The sequence below is a fragment of the Onychostoma macrolepis genome, chromosome 22 (genome assembly GCF_012432095.1).
Source record: "Onychostoma macrolepis isolate SWU-2019 chromosome 22, ASM1243209v1, whole genome shotgun sequence".
In the NCBI taxonomy this organism is placed as follows: Eukaryota; Metazoa; Chordata; class Actinopteri; order Cypriniformes; family Cyprinidae; genus Onychostoma; species Onychostoma macrolepis.
This window is the reverse complement of record NC_081176.1, coordinates 14991463-15015130: the sequence shown is the minus strand read 5'-3', so window position 1 is coordinate 15015130 and position 23668 is coordinate 14991463. Positions and strand designations below refer to the sequence as shown.

The 23668-nt window shown below is 35.5% G+C and overlaps 2 protein-coding genes across 3 annotated transcripts in view; both read left to right on the top strand.

Annotated features, from left to right (window-relative positions):
- Positions 1 to 1832: 1832 nt before the first annotated feature.
- Positions 1833 to 17108, top strand: pcyt2 (phosphate cytidylyltransferase 2, ethanolamine). The gene is made up of 13 exons (XM_058761285.1): positions 1833 to 2073; positions 3941 to 4029; positions 4118 to 4279; positions 5088 to 5154; positions 5258 to 5342; positions 5441 to 5482; positions 9615 to 9753; positions 9895 to 9977; positions 11970 to 12047; positions 13616 to 13681; positions 14742 to 14807; positions 14892 to 14980; positions 15076 to 17108. The coding sequence occupies exons 1-13, from the start codon at positions 1958 to 1960 to the stop codon at positions 15188 to 15190; spliced, it is 1197 nt and encodes a 398-aa protein (XP_058617268.1). The 5' UTR covers positions 1833 to 1957; the 3' UTR covers positions 15191 to 17108.
- A 1401-nt stretch (positions 17109 to 18509) lies between these two features.
- The window catches only part of gnav1 (guanine nucleotide binding protein (G protein) alpha v1), a 34115-nt gene continuing 28956 nt past the window's right edge, over positions 18510 to 23668 (top strand). The window contains exons 1-2 of one of the 2 annotated variants that reach the window (XM_058760734.1): positions 18510 to 18539; positions 20470 to 20561. In XM_058760734.1, coding sequence (XP_058616717.1) covers positions 20508 to 20561 — 54 coding nt within the window. In that variant the 5' untranslated portion in view covers positions 18510 to 18539; positions 20470 to 20507. Of the gene's footprint in view, positions 18540 to 18561; positions 19130 to 20469; positions 20562 to 23668 lie in introns of those variants that run through there. The other variant, XM_058760733.1, reaches the window with a different exon arrangement.

The following is a 23668-nucleotide window of genomic DNA, read 5'->3' as shown; positions in this document are numbered from 1 at the left end:
TAAACTTTTTCATATTTCACCCGAGCCTGTTGTTGTACCTATAGCTCCACCTAAAGGATGTCTATAACAATACATGCGTTTGCAGATTTAGTTTATTGTATGTGCAAACCATAGAAGTTTATTGAAGTTATTTATGTAAGGATTTTATGGTTATAATAAAACAATAGTTATATTTCTGAAAATAGCAAGATTCCTATATTAAGTAAAATACATTTGAATGAATGAGGCATTTATATAGCGCTTTATTGTGTATTGCAATACACCCAAAGCGCTTTACAATCATGTTGGGGGGTCTCTCCTCAACCACCACCAGTGTGCAGCATCCACTTGGATGATGCGACGGCAGCCACAGGACATTGGCGCCAGTGCGCTCACCACACACCAGCTACAGGTGGAGAGGAGAGAGAGTCATAGAGCGGATGGGGATTATTGGGAGGCCATGATTGACAAGGGCCAGTGGCAGGAATTTGGCCAGGACACCCCTACTCTTTTACAATGCGTGTCATGGGATTTTTAATGACCACAGAGAGTCAGGACCTCGGTTTTAACATCTCATCCGAAAGACAGTGCTTTTTTACAGTATAGTGTCCCCATCACTATACTGGGGCATTAGGACCCACACAGGCCACAGGGTGAGCACCCCCTGCTGGTCTCACTAACACCTCTTCCAACAGCAACCTAGTTTTCCCAGGAGGTCTCCCATCCAGGTACTGACCAGGCTCAGCCCTGCTTAGCTTCCATGGGCAACCGGCCTTGGGCTGCAGGGTGATATGGCTGCATTTGCTAATGCTTTTTTTTGTACAAATTTATATAAACAGGTATTTTTGTTTATTTTCAGATTTTGCCAACTATTATGACGTAATTTTGCTCATATTGGTTCAAGCAGTTGAATCTGTGAAGTATCAAACATCTTTTCAAATATTTTAATAAAATATTTATTTCTCTCTTCGCAATTGATCAGAAAAAAGTAAATAATATATTTAAAAAACATAAATATAAAAATAATATTTTCAAATACTCAAAAATATATATTTTTTTCGCAGTTGATCAGAGAAAAACATCTGAGATGAAAGAAAGAATTAAGAAAGTATATATTATTACTGAATAAACTTTAGAATGTTTTTTTTTCTTTGCAATTCATCAGAAAAATCAAAAGAAAATAAATATAACAAATAATATAAAATTACTCAAAAATATATATGTTTTTGCAACTGATCAGAGAATAACATCTGAGATGAAAGAGAAAGAAGGAAGGAAAGAAAAAAGTTATTTAAGAAAATATTTTTGAATATTATATTCATATATTATATATTTTTTTAATTGATCGGAAAACATCTGAAATGAAAGAGAGATGTAGTAAATATTCAATAAAAATAATATTAATGAAACAAATTACCACCACTTCAATACTGTGCAATTTAGATGGTCTGTATTGAAATTCAAAAACTATTTACAAGCTATTAAACATTTTAATAATAGTTATGTTTTTGAAAAGAGCAGGATTTAGTTTTTTTTCTTTCTTTTTTTTTGCAAAAAAAACAAAACTATTTTGCAACTAAGAAAAACACTTTCTTGTGCAGTTTATAGCGTGTGTAACGAAACTCAAAACACTAAAGATATTCACTCTGCGTCCCAATGTGCATACTATCCACCCTGTCTGCCCTAAATAGTATTGAAAATTACTAATGTCACATAGAATTTAGGATGGATAGTATGCACACTGGGACGCAGGCTCACTCTTTTTTCTTTCATGGGAGTTTCGCCCGGAGTCACTTCCTAAGGGGGCGGGGCATCGTAAGAACGCGTGCTGTTTGCGTGCTGCGTCATCAACGTCAATTACGCAAATCCTCTCTAGGTTTCTGGAAGGACGTCGAGTCGCAGCGGTGTCATTCATATCAACACTGAGTGTTCCAGCCGTTTATAACGTCTGCTCGGAGACTTTACACGCGTTAAAAACATGATCAGGAACGGAAGCCATGCGGTGGAGGAGGAGGAGGACAAGGCAGAGCCGAGCTCCTCGAGCCACAGCCCGGAGAAGAGGAAGCGGGTGATCCGGGTGTGGTGTGACGGCTGGTGAGTACACAGACGGTTATATGTGCACTGCATCTCTACAGCATATAAAAGCAGCAAAGTCGAGTCTTATAATGTTAGAATTCAACAAAAGAAGTAGTATAGTTGCACTGGGATCGTTTTACCATGGTGTTTTAATATTTACCATGGTACGTTAAGTTACTTTATAATTACCGACAAGAAGGACCTTGTTTGTCTTACTATGACACTCTTGGAAGAACCTCGGGATACATAACGTTAAGTACTTTATCGGCACCATGGTATGATTATAGCGTCACATCATATTACTGTGGTAATTTAAAATATACCATGGTACTAAAATTAATGCGTGATACTTCTACGCTATGATACTTAACGGTTGCCTCATTCATTGTTTTTACATTGTATTTGAAAAATACCATGGTATTACCACAGTACATGTGCAAAAAACATAGTAGTACGATATTTATGGTACTTTGATAGTTTCCATGGAATCGAACGATTATTTTATATAGAAGTACCATGGTATTTATATGGTACAGCATGGTATTTTAAGAATACCATGGCATGCATGTTGAAAATCAGGGTATTATCAAAGTGTCCAAAAAATAGGGTATTACCATAGTTTGTATTTCTGTCCAAAAATCTAGTACCTAATACCATGGTACTATTTTTTTTAGTGTAGTAAATAGGCTTGAGGAATTATCAGAAATGTAGTATTTCATAATTAGAAAGTGTGGGTTACACTTAATTTTAAGGTGTCCTTGTTACATTGTAGTTATACATTTAAATACTGAGTAATATTAATTAACTACATGTAATTACTTTATGGTTAGGTTTAGGGTTGGCTTAGGGTTGCTCATATGTAATTATGGGTAGTTGACAAATAAAAATTGGACTGTGTCCTATGGTGTGAAATAGCAAAAATGTAGAGAGAAAAAAAAACTTATCATACAAATAACACGAGAAAAATGTATCTTTATTCTTAGGGTTACAAATAGCATGAGAGAGGTTAATCTTCAATGTTAGAGTTTTTTTTTTTTTTTTTACATTTTTCCGTCACACCATAGGACACATTGATACATCAACTACCCTTATGCATAATTTATTATTACAATAGTAAATGTAACACGTGTAACAAGGACACCTTAAAATAAATAATAATGAAATAAATACTGAAATAAAATAAATATTAGATGAAAAACTTTGTTGAACTTTAAGTTGAAGGATTTAAAAGAAATAAAACTACAACTGAAATAAAAAGTAATTAAAGCTTTATAGAAATATAAAAAAAAAAAAGACTAAAATTAAAGCTGGAAATATAAAAACAATAGCTAATTTAAATTGATGAATTAATACTATAATAGTATATAAACAAATATTGGCATACCACTGCAGTGGAGATTCAAAAGTTAAGGGATCGTGTGATTTCTGAGAACTAGGCCTATGATATGGGAACTCTATAACTCGTATTACCTGTTTCTCATACCTGCGCCTATAGTTCACAAAGGTGCAGAACTGACACCCTTCATGTTTAAAGATGAGCTATTCTTCCAGTTCATTTAACCGCAGCATTCAATTACGAGTGATGAAATAACTGCAGTTATAAATAACACACTGTGTGAAATGTGGGGCCCAGCAAAGGATCATGGGAAAGGGAATTGGAGACTATATCCCCATGTAATCCCATCGACCCAGCTAATGATATTACTAGGGGAAAGGGCTCGTGGTGGTTATATAACCCACCCGTCTCTAGTTACAGCTGTGTATACAGCCTTTCATTTAGCTGTTATTAAAACAGTTATTCATTACATCACCTGTGTGGGGTTTTTTTTAAACGGAGGTCATGTTTTCTTGACCCTGTATCTAAAGTCCACATGTGTCTCCACAGCTATGACATGGTTCACTATGGTCACTCTAACCAATTACGACAGGCCAAAGCGATGGGAGATTATCTCATAGTAGGAGTACATACAGACGGTATGCTTCACAATTTCAAACCTTCACATAAAGTCACTGTAATATATAAACTGAAAAAATTATCATTTATCTTTTTTTTCACGTTCAGAGGAAATAGCCAAGCACAAGGGTCCACCGGTCTTCACGCAGGCCGAGCGTTATAAAATGATACGGGCCACAAAGTGGGTGGATGAGATTGTAGAAGGGGCACCGTATGTTACTACGCTGGAGACGCTGGACAAGTACAACTGTGATTTCTGCGTGCACGGAGGTGAGGGGATCCTTTAGACACTTATAGCCATATTAATCATTTTAATATTTTTAAAGATGCTGTATCTTACAGTTTTGCTGAATTTTATTCCTTGAACTACACTTATTTTCATCCCAAATGGTCAGAATTTAGTTTTTCATAAGCATTTTCATCCTCTTTGATTCTTAGAATTGAACAGCCTGTGTTTGCTACAGTTCCTTTTCGCTCATAAAATGCACATTAGTTTATATATCAGGTCAACTGTAGTTACTGCATAGGCATTTTTTGTGCTAAATATAATATTAACATGACATTAATACAAAATTAACATATGCAGCCTTATGCTATTCATGGCTGTTTCTAAACAACATATATTTTTAGAGTTTATTTTGAGTAAATGATCTTGGTGTTTAAAGACCTGTTCCCACCAAGAGCAATAACTATAAAAAAAACTGTAACGATAGCTATATTGGTGTCCACACCAGTGGCTGATAACCACTTTAAATGCTTTTTAAATCAGGATGGATTCTGAGTGGCTGTCAATATTTGTATCATTTATCAGCTGGATAAAATAGTTCTGACAGTGGTTCTAAGGCTATCGCTCCTCTGTGTTGTTATTGTTATAGTTTGTGGTGTGGACATCTCTATTAGAGTGGATTATAACAATTATTTAAATTTTTAGTCGTAGTTATCATCCTTCCTTGGTGTGTCGGCATAGTAATTTGTACATTGAAGGAATAACCCGTTTTAGATGATATGCTTCTTTCAAAATAGTTAAAATTGTACCAAAATTCAATTGAATCTGTGATAATATCATATATTTTGCTAGATGACATCACATTGACCGTGGACGGCAAAGATACATACGACGAAGTGAAGAGAATGGGTCGATACAGGTAAAGTCCAATGGGCCTCAGACATACACCTGCGCCACACCACTGAATTTTGACCCAAGGGTGTGTGTAACGGTTGCCATGCGTGGTTTTTTTTCATCTAAAGGGAATGCAAACGCACGCAGGGAGTGTCTACGACAGACCTAGTGGGTCGTATGCTCCTGTTAACGAAATCACATCACAGTAACGTTGTGAGTATACTTTATCGTTGATTGTGTGTGTAGATTAGATAAGAGTTACGTAAAGACTTTCTGTCAGTCCCTGATTCATATTCTCCTCTCTGTCTCAGGATAACACAGCCTACCAGCTCCACACAGATAACTTTGGGAAGGTGAGTAGATCTGCTTCTTAGCAGATTCATATTTTTAAATGTATATTGTAATCTGCTGTCATATTCAGGTTTGACCACTAGAGGTCAGGGCTTACCTACATTATTTCCATCTACATCAAGGGTGGGCAATTAATTTTCCCAAGTTGCAGAGGGCCGGATCAATACACTTAACTCAGTTCTACCCAATATATTTTATATCTCTCTATAAACGGGACATTACAATCATACGATGACAATGTGGAGCACACAATTATACCAGTAGCTAATGAACATTCACAAAAACAGTTTTGAAAATGTGCATCACAATTTTGAACAAAAACAATCAAGTATTCAAAGATTATGGACGTGACATTTGGAGTCAAAATCTGAAACACACATTCTCATAGAATGTATTCATTACCAGTAGCTATATTGGGGCCATCTCTTTGGGGAAGTCGTGGCCTAATGGTTAGAGAGTCGGACTCGTAATCCAAAGGTTGCGGGTTAGGTGGGGGAGTGAATGTACAGCACTCTCTCCACCCTCAATACCACAATGCCTCAATAGCAAGGCACCGAACCCCAAACTGCTCCCCAGGCACTGCAGCATAAATGGTCCCACTGCTCCAGGTGTGTGTGTGCTCACTGCTGTGTGTGTGCACTTTAGATGGGTTAAATGCAGAGCACAAATTCCGAGTATGGGTCACCGTACTTGGCCACATGACACTTTCACTTTTATATTTTTCTAAACCACTGAAAATAGAGTCCAGACATCAGTAAAGTATCAGTCTATAAATGATGTGGAAAATAAGATACACATGCGTTACGGACGTGACAAAAAAAAAAAAAAAGACCAGAGTTTTTGGGAGACAACTTGGGCCTATTTGTAGACGTTCTGTGATTTTACAATGCACAGCCCAGAAGCAATATCTGCCGGATGGAAAGGGTTGGCTATTCACAACGTAAAATATAGCAGGGTTCCCGCAGGTCCTTAAAAAGTCTTAAAAGGTCTTAAATTTACTTTAGCAAATTTAAGGTCATAAAAAGTCTTAAATTGTCTTAATTATGATTTCAAGAGGTCTTACATTTGGGTACAGACCAGAATCGAGATACAGCTTTATGTGACGATTAAACTTCAAAAGGCTATAAATAAAATATGAGTGCTGCACGTTTCAAAGTCTGGTGCTGCCTTGCCTTGTGTTCTGCCGTTACCGCGGAAACCGTTCGAAAGCGCCTCCTGCTGGCAGAGAATGAATCTGCATGTTCAATAGGGCTGTTGTTGTGAGTAGCCGGAGGCTGTAGTTTCAGAACTGGATTTCTAGGACCCTATAGGTTTTTTTAATTTTTTTATTATTACTTTATTTTATTTATTTATTTTTTGCATGTATGTATTGTGTCAGGTCTTCCAGCCAGTTCTATCAAACCTTTACAATTAATCCAGAACGTGGCAGCAAGATTAATTTTTAATGAGCCAAAAAGAATGTAAGAGAGAATGAATAACGTCACACCTCTCTCTATTCTAATTCTATTCTTTAAAAAAAAAGAAAAAAAAAAAACTAACACTAGCTTTTCTAATCTTTTTGTATTCTGTTTTTTTTTTTTATTTATTAATAAATCTAAACACTAAAATGTGTTTGTATGTTATTTAATTAATATGTGACCCTGGACCACAAAACCAGTCTTAAGTGTCAATTTTTCAAAATTTAGATTTATACATCATCTAAATTAGCTTTCCATTGATGTATGGTTTGTTAGGATCGGACAATATTTGGCCGAGGTACAACTATTTGAAAATCTGGAATCTGAGGGTGCAAAAAAATCTAAATATTGACAAAATCGCCTTTAAAGTTGTCCAAATGAAGTTCTTAGCAATGCATATTACTAATCAAAAATTTACTTTTGATATATTTACAGTAGGAAATTTACAAAATATCTTCACGATCTTTACATTGGATTATTTCGATCATGATTTTTCTCTTTTTTTCTAAATAATAATAAAAAAAAAAATTCCGTTTTTTTTATTTTTGTCTATTTAAATTCTGTTCACAAACTCAAAACACAAGATTAATGGTCAAAAACTGTACTTTTTGGAAAGCCATTTGTTTTCTGAAAAAAAAGACACCTTGCACTTAAAAATAGCACATTCTGTTAGAATTTTACAGTCAAATAAACAAAATGTGTGAAAATGACCTATTTTACCCTTAGGTTTTAAAGGGTTAATGTCCTAATGATTTTTGGCATAAAAGAAAAATCAATCATTTTGACCCATACAATGTATTGTTGGCTATTGCTACAAATATACCCCAGCGACTTAAGACTGGTTTTGTGGTCTAGGGTCACATATAATAATTTATTGATAATTGTTTAAATTAATATAATTAATACTTTTGACTCATCCATTTTCTTAAAAAATGGTTTAAAGGCTGAAATGTAACGTGTATAATTTTATAAAACTTTTTGTTTCGTGAAAACTTCTATCTGAACTGTAAATCATGCTTTTTACATTCATTTTACAGTTTACCATAGACATTGCCCTACCCTGCTCATATGGTATTCATTTTATTTGTGCAGGTCTTAAAAAAGGTCTTAAAAAGTCTTAAATTTGAGCTTAAAAATCCTGCAGCAACCCTGTATAGCCTTCATAGGCAATTTTTTTTATTTAAATAAATTCATTTTTGTGTTTCAGAGGAAAAATCAATGTTACGGACAGACATCTCTCCATTACGGACGTGACAGTTCTGAAAACGAAATTTATCCTATAATGGAAACGCGTAGCTAAAGTGCTTTAAAAACTTTAACAGAGACGTCTAGCTGGTATTTAATAGGGATGCCCCTGTTACGATCCCTTTCCCCAGTCTAGGGTTGGGGAGTGGGAGTAACAGGTTTAACGAAAACAAGAAAGAAATTAATAAAAACGAGGAGGAGTCACCCCAGTCCTCTGCCCCAGAAATATGACAACCACTTAGCTTTGACAAACTTAAACAACTTATTTAGAAAGCAAGGATCATGGGAACAATAAATGTCTTCAGGAGAGGGCCTGGCCAAAATAACAAACAAAACAACAGATAGCTAACAGGAGGAGTACTAAATAACCTATGGGTAAAAGAAAAGAAAAACAACAACAAAAGCTTTCCTCAACTCCCTCACTAACCAAAAACACAGGAATAAACAGGAACACCAACATAAAATGGCACCCTCTCCCTACAGTTTCCCACTTAATCATAAAGCAAAGTACAATACCTTCTAATACCTTAACACAGAACTTAAGAAAAAGTAGACACACTACCGGTCTAGTATCAGCCCAACAGGAGTACACTTGTAACAAACAAGAGCTGTTCAACGTTTGCACCACACTCAAAAGACAAAGGTTGAAACAACACCCAGCATAATTCTGGAGCAGGGGAGGAATGAACCTTCTCCAGTAGCGTTCACTCTGCTCTTGTAGCAGCACACTCTGATGATCATCACCTGTGGCAATTACAACTGCCAAACAAGCAGAGTGAGAAAGAGAGCACAAAGGGGAAACATAACCACACCCAAAGGGACGGGAACACACACTTCAACCAAGAGTTTTTATATACATACATCCTAGGGATGTAACACCCCCAACAACTTAACTAGTCATTCACTTAAGTCATTATTAACTAATCGCATGTTTATATTAAAGCTAATAATCCAATGAGCTTCAATTCCACGCTCAAGCACATGTATAAAGGTTGCCACCAAGCACAGGCAAAAGTCGCCTAATGATTATGAATGTATTGGAGATATTTTAATTATTTATTAATTATCTCTCATCTCCAGAGTAGCCTACTGGACAGGCCTTTAGAGAGAAATGCAACCTTCATTCAGATTACAATAATCAGGAAATATTTGTTTTTGAATTAGTTTGTTTAAAAGTAGACATTTTAAACTTTCTATAGATATAGTCTATTTCACATGTCTGTGAGGCAGCCGTACGCTGAGTTTCGGTTCTTTTTTCTGAATTGCTTTGAATGTTGCTTTCATGTTGCTTTGAATTCCAGTTAGGGAACATACTGTACATAACCTGAAGTTTATATGTGGTGCATGAGGGAAAAAAACGAATAGATGTTGTTTATTTGAATATTCTGGCATTTGCAAATGCAAAAATGTCTCATGTATCTGTTCTCCTCAGGGTCCTAAAGGGCACAGCCCTTGGACTGGTGTCTCTCAGTTCCTGCAGACGTCTCAGAAGATCATCCAGTTCGCCTCAGGAAAAGAACCACAGCCGGGAGACACAATTATTTATGTGGCCGGAGCTTTCGACCTCTTCCGTATCCTTTTAGAAACATGCCACTCCACTCTTTGCTTCTGAAGACATCCAGAAAGCTAGGAAAAGTCATGAAAATTTCAGTTTACAGTTTGGGAACACCTGTTATGCTTTTGTTTTGGCCTTGACTATATGACCCGTATAGATATCGGTCACGTGGAATTCCTCGAGACTGTTCACAAATATGCAAAGAAACCTTACGTCATTGTCGGACTGCACTTTGACCAGGTGTGTTTCTTAAAAACAAACGTTTTATGAGATTTTACAGACCTCTCCTCCCTCGTGGTGATTGTCGAAAGGGCAAAATTTGCTATAACAAGCTGTTTTTAATTCTTGTGATAAACTTTGATCAGACAGAAAACCTCATGTGAACCAGAGAAAAGGAAGTTCAAAGTCACAGCCTCGGCATGACGACATGCAAACCTGTTTTACAGAGTTTTTGAACTTCTTTGCCTCAGGGGAAACATGTGTTTAAGTTCCCTAAAATGCAAAATACCATATGCATTACAGGTATGGTTACTACAGTGAAACTGTGGTACATTATATTACTACTACAAGACCTAAGTGACAAAATTTGAATTGTGAATAGTTTTAAAATGGCTAAATTTTAGGCAAGGCAAGTTTATTTATATAGCACATTTCATACACCGTGGTAATTCAAAGTGCTTTACATAAAAGGAAGCGAAAAGTCATTAAAAAAAATGTACAACAGTTAAGAATAGAAAATGATTATACATAGTGCAATCAGTTAGGACGTAGCACAGTGCTCATTTGACAAATGCACAGCTAAACAGATGAGTTTTGAGTCTGGATTTAAATGTGGCTAATGTTTTAGCACATCTGATCTCTTCTGGAAGCTGGTTCCAACTGTGGGCGGTTGCCTAATGATCTGAGTGGTCTGTTAGGTTTATATTCAGTGAGCATATCTGCAATGTATTTAGGTCCTAGGCCATTGAGTGATTTGTAAATGAGTAAAAGTACTTTAAAATCAATCCTAAATGTAACTGGAAGCCAGTGTAAGGACCTGAGGACTGGTGTGATATGCTCCGATATTCTGGTTCTAGTCAGAATCCTGGCAGCAGCGTTCTGGATGAGCTGCAGCTGTCTAATGGTCTTCTTTGGAAGGAGACCATTACAATAATCCACCCTGCTGGTGATAAAGGCATGAACAAGTTTCTCCAAGTCTTGACTGGACACAAAACATCTAATTCTTGCAATGTTTTTGAGATGATAGTATGCTGATTTAGTTACTGCTTTGACATGACTACTAAAACTAAGGTCTGTCTCCAGAATCACCACAAGATTTTTGACTTGATTTTTAGTTGTTTGACCCCTAGAGTCAAGGTATGCATTCACCTTGAGAACTTCATCTTTGTTTCCAAATGCAATGACTTCAGTTTTCTCCTTGTTTAACTGAAGAAAGTTCTGGCACATCCAACTGTTTATTTCATCAATGCATTGGCAGAGGGAGTCAATGGGGCTATAGTCATTTGGAGATAAGGCTAGGTAAATCTGGGTATCATCAGCATAGCTGTGATAAGCAATTTGGTTCTTTCTCATTATTTGACTTAGTGGGAGCATGTATAGGCTAAACAAGAGCGGTGCAAGAATTGAGCTTTGTGGGACTCCGCATGTCATGGACGTCCACTTAGACTTATGCTCTCCTATAATCACATAATAACTTCTTCCTTCTAAGTATGACCTGAACCATTTGGAGTACCATCCCAGAAAGCCCGACCCAGTTTTCCAGTCTCTCTAGAAGTATGTTATGATCAACAGTGTCAAACGCAGCACTAAGATCTAGTACCAGCACTGATATTTTGCCAGAATCAGAATTGAAGCGAATATCATTTATGATCTCAATAAGCGTGGTCTCTGTGCTGTGATGCGGTCGGAAACCAGATTGAAAATTGTCCAGGTATCCATTTGAGTTTAAGTAGTTGTTCAGCTGATTAAAAACTACCTTTTCAATAATCTTACCTATGAAAGGAAGATTTGATATTTGTCTATAGTTGCTCAACATTGTGTTATCAAGATTTACCATTTTAGTGCAAATTTTAGACCATTTGTTAGTGACATACCGTAAACCTTTGGTAAGTGCATCTTAGTGGGTCTGTAATTGTGTTAGTGACTAGTGTGAATTATAGCAGTGTGTGATTTTAATGTTTAGTAAATGTTATTGTTATGTTTATGAATTATATTTCTTTTATTGTTTTGTAGGAAGTGAACCGCTACAAAGGAAAGAACTACCCCATCATGAATATTCATGAGAGAACTTTGAGTGTGCTGGCTTGCCGAGTAAGTGCATAACTAACGCCGCCTCGAGTCATTTTTTCTGTGTTTCGCATAAACGTGCGCCAAACTTACTGCAGCCTTTAATAATTTATTGGCAGTTTGCATAAATTACCATCTCCTCCAATCTTTTCTTAGCATTTTGCATAAATTACTGCCTCCTCCAGTCATTTCTTTGGATTGTGTGTAATTTACTGTCTCCTTCAATCCCATTTATCATGTCGCACATTGTTTTTGTATTCCTGACGCTCTTGTTTAAAAACAATGGGCCATTGTATTCAGAGACAGGGAGTTATATAGTACAAAAAAGGGAGGATGAGGGAAGAAACTGGGAAGAAACATTAAGAAACATCTCAAGGTTAGGAGAACAGATATCACAAGCAGCGATAAAAGTTCATTTGTACTGCATACTTATGAGACGCCTATTAAAAATCTCACGCCTTGAGTTAATCCAAACCATATTCAAGTTTACAAACCCTCTCATTCATCCACAGCACACAAACTCTCATGGATCAGGCACATACCAGCATACCTAAAGCATGACGTTGCATTCAGACAGAACCCACATTGAGCTGCCGATATCAGAAACATGCAGTGAAACTCCAGACCTCCCTCACACTGTAATATCAGTGCAAACCACACATGCATTCCTTTCTGAAAACTGCTGAATGATGGGATGTTTCATTTGGCTTTAAGATTTAGAACTTTGGCTGATTTGGAATGCTTAATCCAAGAACTTTGAATTTAGGGAACCATAGAATTGTAGCACTTGAGGAACATGGTGAACTTAGAACTGGAGAACAATGAGAATGTAAAACTTTTAGAACTTAGAGAACGTAAAGAACATAGAACCTGGAGAACTTGCTGAAAAAAACAGAACTGGAGAACTTTGAATTTGTAGAACCCTGAGAACTTAAAACCTAATGAAATTAAAAGATAGAGATTGTAGAACCTAGACAATGTATGATTTTATAACTCTGAGAACAAAAAGAATTTAGATCAACAAAAATTTGTATGAAGAAATTATAAGTTAGAGAATGTAGAACCTAGACGATGTAGAATTTAGATAACTGAGAATTTACAAATTAAGGAAATTAGAATTGAAATTAGAGAATGTAAAACTTGGGGAACTTAGAACTATAGAGCTAGAGAAATGTGTGAGCTAGGAAAACTCTGAAAACTTTATATGAAGAAATGATAAGTTTGACCATGTAGAACCTAGACAATGTAGAACTTAGAACTCTGAGAATTTACAATTTAAGGTAATTAGAATCACAAAAAAATTAGAGAATGTAAAACTTAGACTAGACATAGAGAAAGTAGAACCTAGATAATTAAGAACTTAAGAACTTAGAGAACTCTGAAAATGTACATTTTAAAGAAATTAGAACTTCAAGGACTTTATGAGCTTGAAGAACTTAGAATCTAAAGAAAATTACAACTTGAAGAAAGAAGAACCTAGACCGTTTAGAACTTTAGAACTTAAAGTATCTACTGTAGAACTTTGAGTTTAGTTTATAATCAATCTTCCATTTAGGCCTTGGATAACGGTCTTGTGATTCTTTTTTCTTCAGTACGTGTCAGAGGTTGTGATCGGGGCTCCGTACGCAGTAGGAAAAGATCTTCTGGATCACTTTAAGGTACAGTACTAAACCGGTTCACATTGTTAATTCATTGTAGAGAATACAAATCTAGTTTTGGTGTAACCCGCTTCCAGACACAATAACACAATAAGAGGCTTTGAGTGTAAAGAGAACGTGGTTTGTGTGATTCACACACTGTTATTGAGATATAAAGCTCTGTGTGTGTGTGTGTGTGTTGTGTACAGCTCTGGGACAGCAGCCAAACTCAAAGGCTTTAGTGACTGAACACTATTTCAGCAATTCTGTGTTGTCCTACTTCGGGAACAATCTAGAGATTTACTGCTCGCCTCTTTACCCACAAACCCTCAGACAGTTACAGAGAGTTCAGCCGTGCTTTATAGTTTAACTAAAAAGAGTGCTTGGGACATTTTCTGTCCTGATGGGAAAAATGTTGTTTTTGTAAATATAAATGTAGGCTTATTGGTTTTTATATTTAATTTTTTTTTTTTTAAATAAAATCGAAACAGCTTAACTTAATTAAATTTTATATATATGGACATTTGGCACTGAAAAAAGAATGAAAAAAAAAATCTGCTATTGTCTGCTTAATTAAAAAATAATGAGTAGAGCTCTAATAAAGATATGAATGCTTATGCTCTACTTATCTATCTTTCTTTTCTTTTTTTTAAGTTCATAATCCATATTTTCTGTTGTACACTGAAATATTTTGATACATAATTTTAATTGTAACTACTAATTGTAACTGTTTACATTTTGGTTTGAACACTGTTCTTGTTCACACTGTGTTGATATTATAATATAACTTTTTAATAACTGATAAAAAATATCTGACAATTATCTGATCTAAATGTGTCTCAACCAAGGTCATGGTCAACTAAAACTGAAACTAAAATTAAAAGCTTAAATATATTTCATTCTAATTCATTGTAATTTTGTTTAACTTAGTTTAAATCTGAAATGACACACACACACACACAGACGTATATATATATATATATATATATATATAAAAACCAAAAACTACTAAATATGACAAATGCACAACAAAATTACTAATGGAAAAAACCTGATTCATGTTTATTTTTTCTGGTTGTAGATAGATCTGGTGTGTCATGGGAAAACCGAAGTGTTTCCTGACACAGACAGGACAGACCCTTACGCTGTGAGTAAAGTCTCCGAATATTCATCTCTCGATGATCTTCTCTTCCATAAAAACCCATTTTTTACCCATTGTCTCTCTTCGCAGGAGCCGAAGAAGAGAGGTATTTTCCACTTCCTGGACAGCGGCAACAATCTGACCACCGACGTCATCGTGCAGAGAATCATTGAGAACAGGTTTGTGGGACAATACGAGCAAAACGTGAAAACATCGCTCACGTGAAATGTTACAAACATATGCAAATGTGCCGTGTCTCTCTTTGTCCTGGCAGGTTGCAGTTTGAGGCCAGGAACCAGAAGAAGGAAGCTAAAGAGATGGCCGTGATCGAGGCTTTGAAGCATAAAGAGGATTCGCTGAAGACAGAGGCGGCTCTAACGAATAATTAACCGAACTGTCCAAACCGAACAAATCAAGGGCTTCGTCGTAGAACCAAAAATACCCCCGAACTGTTATATAAACACCCCAAATGAACAAAATGCCTGAGCTGAGGCTGCTTTTAAGTGGACGTGGAGGAAAACAGACTTGTTTTTTATATCGTACGACTCTTGTTTGACGACAAAAGCACTTTGTTGTGCGCAGTTTTTATGATAGCTATTAAATGGGTTGGAAGACATTCTCTCTGGATGGGTGGAACACTGAAAAACATTCAGCAACTGCTTTTGCATTGTGCATGAAGGTTATGGGAGGATTGTGTCATTTCAGTGGTTTTTGAATTGGCGATCCATCCGCACATATTTGTAGTTCAGCAGAGAAACGCTTTGTGAAGAAACACTTGATGTTGACTACGATTTCATACATACTAGTGGTTAGTATGCACGTAAGCTTATTCAGAGTATATGTTAGGATTTTTTATTTATTTTTTATTCTGTGTCATGGAAATATATCCAGGTCACATTTTACCCCAAAATCAAAAGAAAAGAAAAAAAAACATTTTGTTAAGAAATTTTCTTGTTTTAGGACTATTATTTAGGCTTTTTTATTATTATTATTTAATTTCCATTCATATTCTCATTACCATAATGTATCTGGACATGTATCTTTTATTTTAATTTTTTGGTTGGAGTTATTTGTAGTAGTGCTTCACTTTATAGTAATTTTTTAATAGATTGTACAAATAAGGATGTACTACCATGATATAAAAATACTTTACCAACTTGATATATGTTGTCCTTTTTTTAATAATTATTATTATTTCCATTTTTGTAGTGAGATTTTGACAAATGGGCTTATGGGGAAAAAATATCAAGATAGTGTCACAATGCCAAAAGAAAAGAGTAGAAAAGAAAAATCATTAAGTCCTAAAACTTATTTTTTTAAATTTTATTTTTAAATTTTTTATTTTGTGGTAAAATGTCATCCTGGCCATTTTTAACAGGTTTTACCCTGGCATATTTTATTCTAGTGGTGCTGTTGTGGTTTTACCATTCTCAACATCACTGGACGTTTGATATGCGTGTCGTGAAAAAAAAAATCTCAGAACTAATCTCTGAAGTTGTCAACTATTGTTTCAAACATTGTCCACAGTCACATATCTGGCATTTTACTCAGTTTTACCACTTTTATTTTCACTTTCTTACTTTTGTTTGATGTGACATGATCAAAGTCACAGCCAAAGACTCTTTGAGCTCAGGTGATTGTTAGATGTCAGTTTGATGTCACGCTTTTATTCATTCTAACGTATAACAAATAATCTTTACAAACATCAGTTTCTAAACTAAGTTGATTGTTTAAAGTCAAACTTGCTTTTATCTCATATGTACTTTTGTTTTATGCGGTTTGTTGTCTGTTTTTGTTTTTAATGAATGTCAAAGCACCTTGCATTTGCTGCATGTTTTTACTTTGTAACATTTCCTGCACATTGTGTTTTTACATTGCAGAAATGTTGAGTGACCAATTCTGAATATAGCGTTCATGTCTTCAGACAATCTATAATTTATCATCCCATGTATCATAAACTGTAAATCATTAGAACACATCCATTAATTGCAAATTAAATTGCAATAAAAAAGTATCAAAACAGCTTGTTCTAACTATTGTTTGACCATTATCACATTAAGCGCATAAAAATCTAATTATTGAATCTAATTTAGTCAATCTGAAGATTAAATAAACTTCTTTCTCACAAAAATGTATAAGAAATTCATAATATTCTGTTTTTCTCTGCTAATGATTATTTATGGATATGTGATTGTGCTTTTAAACACAATGTAAAGTGCCTGGTTTATTTTACTTAAGTAAAACTGAAACAAATAAAAAGAATTGTTACTTGCAAAAATGTAAATTGAAATAAAATATATATGTGTGTGTGTGTATATAAATATATAAGTGATACTAAATCGATTCTAAACTGAATTTTAAGGCAGGTTTGCATTTGTGTGGTCACTGATTGTACAAAGAAAATGTTTATGGTTATTAATAAAAAATAATATTGTTTTATTGTTTATTTAAGCTGATACTTGATAAGTATTTTTGGATGATTCCATGTTTTAGTTTTTGTTGTAGTCTCAAGATTAAATTAGATCAATATTTAAAAGATACTAAACTTACTATGCAATTTGCCATAATGTTTTATCTAAATTTATTTCGATTTAATTTATTGACTACATACTTTATTTTATTGTTTACATGGTATTTTATGGTGTTTGTTTGTAATTACTTTTAACGTTTTTACTTTATTCTGTTTTTCAGATTTTATATAAAATATTTAATTGATTTATTTATTGCTTAATTTTATTTTATGGGTCATTCTTCAATTGGGGTGGCAAATGAGAGGCAGAATTTGCAAAAATGCTTGTTTGTTTGTTTGTTTTTTTCTAATAAAATATATTGCTATGCATTTAAAATTAGTTTAATATGTTATATCCATTAAAATAGAAGCTTAAGAACATTTCGATTTTAATTTTTGTTTTTTAAATAATTTTAATCAAACGCTGGTGACACAACCACTTATGTCTATGGTGTTACCAATAATTGAAGTAAAATTTTGCCAGGAAAGACAGTAACACTACAGACAAATCAGCCTAAATCCAGACTTTTCTAAAATGGAGGCTGCCATCATGATGATTTCAAGATCAGGTGACATTTTGGAAATATTAATAAGTATGTATTTATCAAAATTTTTATTAAAATGTGTCAGATCTGCAAGTTATCAACATAACACCACAGACACTAATAAAGTGCAACACATGAAATTGTCAGAAATGTAGCTAATTTTAAGAAAGTTGATAAGAATGTACTCACCATGCACCCCTCAGATCAACCAGCACCTGCAGTGTCCTTTACACACAGGAAGAGGCAACATCCATTGTTGTAACACCACAGACATGGGGGACACAACTTTTTTCTTAAATATAACAAAATATGTATTTTTAAAAACAATTTAATACAATTGTACATGTTAAATAAAATCTATATTCACAATATAACCACTTAATTTTTGTTAAAAATGTTATATCGTTGCAATTACATTCCATGATACCTCTCTGGGGTATGGCGGGAACATGCATATTTTGTTACAAATGCAATCTCTCAAACTCAATTAAATATCTATTCAAATTGTGTTTACCCTACAAACATTTTATGATTTATTGGTATTTAAAGTTTATTTAAACTGTTGTAAAGTAGAGGGACACCACTCGCCACCGCAAATGAAGAATGACCCTTATTTTAATTATATAATGAGTTACACGGACTGCCAGCAACTCCCGCACAGCGCGTGAACAAAACCCATCTCAGGTGACAAAGTTCCACAAACGTCACGTCACTTCCTTCCTAAGAAAAGCGGACACCCCCAAAAGAGACGCTCTGTAGGCGACATACAGCATTTAGTTTGCGCGTAATGAACAGGTAGAGCTGTGTTGTGGATTAGGATTGTTTTCGCGGCGTCTGACAGTGTTCGTGTGAGATCTCAGTGGACACAATGATCCGAGTGCTGAGTTTGACGAAACTAACCGGGAACAGGCGAATTTGAAACTTTTTTCTCTTTCCTCCTGTACGATCGGGACCATCCCAGCCTCTCTCTCTCTTAGATTTGGAAGCGGATCTTTCCAAAAAAAAAAAACACACGCGCAATTGACTTTGGTGTGGGGGCGCGGGGGATCTCGCCGGGATGTTTTTACGCGACTTTGAACGTTCCTCTTCGGTTCCATCCGTGATGTTGGGATTTCTGCTGGATCTTTAGCTATGAGCTCTGGATATGGGTCTGTGTCTGGGCTCAGAGGTGACAGAGGAGGGAAAGAAGGCAAAGATCCACAGCTCGCAGATAGACAGAGATCTGTACGAGTACGCCAAGAGAGAGATGAACGTGGTGAAGATCCTCATGCTGGGTAAAATGGTCCCATCCAGATGCTTGTTCATCTGCCTATTGCTTTTAGTCAAAATAACATGGGTTTACATGGGCCTGCTTGTACATTAGAAACCTAATTTTGGGTACTTTTTAGTTTACTTGTAACTAAAAGATTGTGGGTTTGACCACCAGTTTATTGGTTAAACAACAGATATGGGCTTGCAATTGAAAGTTATCAGTTTAAATCACCGATCTGACCTGGTAACTCTAAGAATGTAGGTTTAAACCCCAGATTTGGTTGGGAACCTACAGGTTGTGGGGTTGAACCCCAAAATTGGGCAGTGATTGAAACTTTAGATTTGGGCAGGTAACAACATATTTTGGCTTGTACCTCCTACAAACCCAAAAATATTATGTTACCTGCCCAGATCTGAAATTTATTTAGCTGATATTTATAAAAGGTTGTAGATTCAAGTCTCAGTTATGGGTGGAAGCTAAAATGTTGATCGGTTGAACCTTATATCTGGTCAGTGAAATGGAAGGTTGTTGCTTTAAAATATCAGATGCGTGCAGTTAACTGAAAATTTGTGGGTTTGAAAATGAGAAATGGGCTGATATCTGCAAGGCATTAGTTCCATATAAGATCTGTGCTGGTTTGAATTTCATATTTGTGCAGGTAACTGGACCATTCTGGGTTTAAATTTGATATTTGTGCAGGTAACTGGACAGTTTAAACCTTAGATCTGGGCTTGTAATTTAAAGACTGTGGGTTTAAATTTCACATTTGTGCATGGTAACCAAACGATTCTGGGTTTGAAAGTCAGATTTGTGCTGCTAACTAGTCAGTTCTTGGTTCGAACCTCATGTCTAAGTTGGTAAAAGGTTGTGGGTTTGAATTTTATATTTGTGCAGGTAAATCAGTAGTTCTAGATTTGAAATTCAGATTATGTCTGGTAACTTAAAGGTTGTGGGTTCGAATTTCACATTAGTGCAAGTAATTGAAGCATTCTGAGTTAAAATGTCAGATTTGTGCAGGTAACTGGACAGTTCTCGGTTCGAACCTCACTTCTGGGCTAATTGAAAGTTTGTGGGTTCAAATTTCGTATTTGTGCAGGTAACGTAAAGCTTCTGAGTTCCAACCTCAAATCTTGACTCATATCTGAAGGGTGGCAGGTTTGAACCTCATATCTGGGCTGATAACTGAAAGGTTGTGGGTTTGAACTTCAGGAAGAGTTGATTTATGAACGGTGAAGACTGTACTCTCGAACCAGACATTTATCTTGGGTTAATATAGGAGGACTGTACCATTTGTAGGTTCTGTTGTTAAAACTGTAAACTAAATGACTGATTAGTAATGTTGAATGACCTATTTTGATGTAGGTGCTGCTGAAAGTGGGAAAAGTACGCTGGTCAAACAGATGAAGATTATCCACAGTCATGGGTTCACTAAACAAGAGCTAGCCAGTTTTAAGGTAAGACATTTTATGATGTTGTTTTCTCATACTTGATGTCCACCACTTAAAGAGGTTAATTGCATTTAATAGTTTAACATTTGTTCTGAACTATATGTTGTGTGTGTGCTCTGTACTTCCTCTGCCATCTGGGAAATCAAGCCGCTGTGTGTGTTTGGGGATTATTAAAAGTTTAAGGGGTCATTGGTTCAGCTGTGAAACAAGACCTCAGTTCAATGGAAGACTGGATCTTGCCTCAGCATGTTTTTTTGTTCTGTTTGGAAGAGAAAGTGGAAGGGGGAAGGAAACATATGGAAAGATGAAACACAGAAAAGTTTTTAGGTTTTTAAACCATTAAAAATGTCAGACTTCCAAGAACATTTTCTCTATAGTTTGTTCGACAGCCAGTGTGCACTTCCTCTATAGTCTCATTGCACACCTTTTTTGACCTGTCACTCACAAGTGTTACCATGACAACATAGTAAAGGTGCACTGCAGGCTGGCTCCTTTAGAGTAACCTGCAGTCCATGTCCGCTTTATCGCCATGGGAACAGAAAAGCTATTGATTTGCTCATTCATAGTAAACCGCAGCCAGCTGTGTTCTCAACATGATCATCAGCCCTGGCATCACTAAAACTGCAGTTTTTGACTGTCGCTTTGAGGCTAAACATCATTTTTGGCAACAATAATAGGTTTATTCAATCCCCTTCTTCAGTTAACCAAAAGACCTTAGGCTAGGGGTTGGCAGAATGAATAAAGTAATTTAATATCACCATATATATGACAAACTTGTTATACTTTGCTTGAAATTCAATAGAAAAAACATTAGTATTAGGCTACAAAAGGTTATTGTATATATGGCTATATATAGACTTTACAGTTCAGCTTGCAAAAATAAAGACTTTTTGACGACTTCAAACTTTGTTGGGCTGAATACGGAGCCTTGCTGAATCCCGAACTCAAGATGTGGCTTAAACACTGCTCATCTACACTTACTACAAAATTATGCTATTGTATGACACACTTTAGCATGTGACTGACAGGTTAAAAGAAATGTACTAGGAGTATGTTGACTTAAGAGAACATGCATGTTGGCTGCAGAATGCACAGAAAAATGCTAGCTAATGCTTTTTGAGAGAATGCTACCTTATTGAAACGTCCCTCAGTAGGCCCATTTCATTCCCTTACCCTTAATAAAAGCCACTTTGATCCTTTGGAATTCAGGAATTTGTCCATCCAGTATTTGTGCGCTGATGCTTATCAAGCTAATGGAGCGTTAGCAAACATGTTTCTAGTCGGATATTTCTCCAGTTGTTTTATAAATCAGCTGATTTTGTCAAAAACGGATGGTCAATTGTATCTCCTGTGAAGTGCCAGGTGCAGATCTGCATGTGTGCTTGCTTGGGTTAAACAGACTTTGTGTACCATGTTCTCCTTATTAAACCTTCCCTCAGGGTCTTTTTGTGTTAGCTACACTTTCCCGTGAGCCTGAATTAGATTGCTGGACTAAGAATATGCAAGTGGTGTTTTGAAGTGCCTCAGGGAATGCTTTAAAACCTCAATGGCAGCCTATTAGCTCCAGCCAAATGCAAAGGGATTGTGAGGATGGTTAACCAGATTACTAGTCATCAAGCAACCAGCTAGTTGATTTTTAGTGGCAGGGGGATGAATTTAAGAACCTGTTAGCACGCTAATAAACTGCAGTGATGTCTATGGTAGTTGCTTGCAAGAAAAAGTATGCTACTCTATTTTTGTTACTGTCCGATTGTTACCATGTGATGCAGTTCTATTGGTCTTTGTCCTGTATTTTGGTCTCATTTGTTACCCATATGACAACACTGACCATCCCACAATGAAAAACCATGAACAAACCCTTTAAATAAACACTCACCGCAATGCACGCACCCTTTTGGGGAAGGAATCATCATCTGTGCTATCTTCGCCAGCAGAACTTCCATTATCTTTAAACAAAACAAGAAGTGTTGGAATGTAGGTGAGAACAACGTAATATTGTATAGTGTAAAATAAAATGCACAGTCAGAAGCTTGGGAGAAAGAAGTAAAGTAAGAAGAACTGTTTGTGTACACAACTTTCAAAAATACCAAAAGACAACAGCTAATTATTAATACTGAATTATAAACATTGTATTAAAATCATAATTTTAAGCAGTGTAAAAAGCCACATAAAATATAAAAAACCTTTTTATAAATAAAATAAAATACAAACATGTTAAAGTATAATATATTATATATTAATATTTAAAAAGATATGCATTTAAACAGGATAATTTATTCTGCATCTGCAAGTTTGTTTTCCCCAATTTATTGATACTTAAAGACTTTTTTTAAATAGGGTAGACAGTGATTAGACTGTCTTCAGATATGCATTTTGAAAAATCACCTTTCTAAAATGTAAAAGGAACTTGTTTCATAAAATGACACTCTAACTGCATACGCAGCCTCTGCTGTCATGTGGATAGAGTTTCATGTACATTCTAAACTGAAATTACTCCTTAGGGTTCTTTTGAAAAATTGGAGTTCAGAGATTGATGACTGCCATTGTCCTACTTATGCTTGAAATCTTTGACAAACTATCATCTCACAATATCAATTGCATGCTTTGTCTGTACAGAAAAGGACAAAAATCTATAAATTTATTATTTAATTTTTTTTATTTCAAACCCTTGTAAATGTATTAAATGTAGTTAATAATAATTCAACCCAACAGCGGTTTTCATCTGTTTGTGGAACGGGAAGAACAAAAAAGTAATGTCCCATAATAGCACTAGGCTAACTTCTCCCATTGTTCTAGAGACAAAATAAACATTGCCCTAAAGCCAGAGGATAACATACAATAGCCTAATTTTATAGTAAACGCAGACGAGCCGAGTTTGAGTCATGTCTTGAGTTCGGGATACCTCAAGGCTCTGTATTCAGTCCATCAAAGTTTGATGTAAATTAAATGAAAAGTCTTTATTTTTGCAAGCTAAACCATCATTTTTATGCTGACCTCTTCTATGCCTGTGTTTTCTCTTAAAATGTGGCCAGTCACAGGGTTTCTATGTTTCTAATGTTCAAAAGTCCAGTTCCTACTTCACCAATTTTTGTTGGATGGATCCATAAAGGGTC

Coding starts and splice junctions, on each gene's coding strand:
- pcyt2 (XM_058761285.1), top strand. CDS start 1,958: ATGATCAGGAACGGAAGCCATGCGGTGGAGGAGGAGGAGGACAAGGCA. Junction 9,754..9,894: donor CGGAGCTTTCGACCTCTTCC/GTATCCTTTTAG, acceptor TGACCCGTATAG/ATATCGGTCACGTGGAATTC. Junction 14,981..15,075: donor CAGAGAATCATTGAGAACAG/GTTTGTGGGACA, acceptor TTGTCCTGGCAG/GTTGCAGTTTGAGGCCAGGA.